A 2,164-nucleotide genomic window follows, 5' to 3' on the forward strand; every position below is an offset into this window, starting at 1 on the left:
AAAGATCCTCGGAAAGAATTTCTACTGGAAACAAACAAACAAACAGATACGTAACAATATTTTGATACCGATACTTCTGACATTTTTCTTACGAATTATACCTAACTAGCAGAAATCCGCAAAAAACAAAACAAAAACATTTACTGTCAAATTAGTGTATCTGTTGCAACAGTATTTCTTTAAATAAAGGATTTCTATGGTAATACAAAGTAATTCTAATCGCAGACATCAGAATCTATAAGCCTATTTGTATTAGGCCTAATATTAGTTAAGCCTTTATTAGGTACGGCCTATATTCGATAAAGAGATAAATTAACACCATACTTTTGATACGTTTTTCTTTTTTTGCTTTACCGTGCTTAATACTAATCAATAAATAAACTTATAATTTTATTCTACGACCTAACATTAGACTTTTTTAAACGCTTTGATAAGCTTATGGCCCTGCATGGCCAGGTGGCTAGGGCGCTCGACTCGCAATCTGTGGGTTACGGGTTCGAATCCCAATCCCACCAAACATGCTCGCCCTTTCAGTCGTAGGGGCGTTATAATGTGACGGTCAATCCCACTATTAGTTGATAAAAAGAGTAGCGCAAGATTTGGCGGTGGGTGGTGATGACTAGCTGCCTTCTCTCTAGTCTTAGACTGTTAAATTAGGGACGGCTAGATAACCCTCGTGTAGCTTTGCGCGAAATTAAAAAACAAACAAAAAACTTGATAAGCTTTTAATATGCTGTTGTACAAAATTTTTACTAAAGTATATTTACATTCGGTGAAATGAAGTGCGCGCGCATGCGCATTTAGATAGTAAGGTGCACGCGCATTTTCAGGACAGACAAAACTGAGTAATATTATAATAGACGTTTGGTAAATGGTTTACTTAACAATGCTATAGTATTATATAAAACTGTGTTTTCGTTTCCTAGTACGGAAATGATACTTTCAACAAAGGGGTCTTGATGAACGCTGGGGTTCGAGAGTCTCTTAAAGAAGCAGCCTATCATTGTTTTGTTTTCCATGACGTAGACATGATCCCAGAGGACGATCGGAACATGTATTCTTGCCCCCAGTTTCCACGTCACTTGTCGGTTGCTGTGAACAAATTTAACTATACGTAAGTAATGCTATTTCATCTGTTTAGTACAAGTTAAGAACCTGTACAATTTTCCTAAGTGTTGAATAGTTTGACCTAAACAATTCCTTACATTTTCACAGTAACGTTAAAAAACAAAGGCCCAGTACAAAACAAAGTATTGGGTTCTTTTCATACAAAACTGGTCAGAAAGGTTCTCGGTCAGATGTTGGTAACCTGTAAATGTATGTATATATGTTTGTGTACGTGCATACATCTTAGTATACTTTTGTATGTTAGTAAGTTTCTGGGTAGGTAGTTATGTATAGATTTATATACATATTATGGAATATTTATGTTTTAATGTGTTTTATAATATGAAGCTAAAGTTGATAAGAGCAAATAAATGTTATGTTTTTCATTAACATTGGAGGAAAGATTTAAAGATTGCACAGAAGATCTCGTTAACTTCCCATGGGTTCATCATCCACTTGCGAGTGTGAATAATTAAAACTGTAAACCTTTCATAACTGAAAAACAAACAAACACGAAAGTAGCTTTAATAAAGCTTATTCGGGTAAAACTTTTCAAAGGTTCAGCTAAGATTGCCTGTGTTTAGTTAGATTTCTGCAAACAGGATGTAAACATCTGGGAATGATATTAGTCTCTCACTTAGGCTATCAAATATGATCGGGATTAGTGCAGGTGTGCCTACGGATATAGATTAATGGAAAATGTTGTTTTCGATAAGGTAACTAATCTTTTGACAGATGAGTGTGTGTGGCGAGGCTGCTTGAGAAGTATTGGTAGAAATCGAACCTGCACATAGTTTAAAACAAAACTAGTATATCAGATCAGAACTGTATTTGTTGAACTCAGAATCACCCCGGTCGTTGTAGAGTGAAGTTGTTCCCACTGATAAGTTGCAAGTACCAGGGCTTTTAAGTTGTTTAATGCCATGATCAATGGTTATGTTACGTTTCCGTTCGTTAGTTAATTTTCCATAAATTCGTTCCGACGAAACTTTAGCGACACAAGTCCTTTCTTAAATAAAACTGGTTTATTTTCGTGTAATATAACTTTAATTTCAAC

At 35.2% G+C, this 2,164-nt stretch overlaps 1 protein-coding gene across 1 annotated transcript in view; it reads left to right on the top strand.

Moving 5' to 3' along the window:
* Positions 1–926: 926 nt before the first annotated feature.
* Positions 927–2,164, top strand: part of LOC106477329 (beta-1,4-N-acetylgalactosaminyltransferase bre-4-like) — a gene marked incomplete at both ends in the record, with an annotated part of 4,837 nt that continues 3,599 nt past the window's right edge. Inside the window, one exon of the mRNA XM_013937912.1 lies at positions 927–1,114. Within this exon, the coding sequence (XP_013793366.1) occupies positions 927–1,114 (188 nt within the window). The remainder of the gene's footprint in view (positions 1,115–2,164) is intronic.

The sequence above is a fragment of the Limulus polyphemus genome, unplaced genomic scaffold, assembly GCF_000517525.1.
Source record: "Limulus polyphemus unplaced genomic scaffold, Limulus_polyphemus-2.1.2 Scaffold14247, whole genome shotgun sequence".
Taxonomy (NCBI): Eukaryota; Metazoa; Arthropoda; class Merostomata; order Xiphosura; family Limulidae; genus Limulus; species Limulus polyphemus.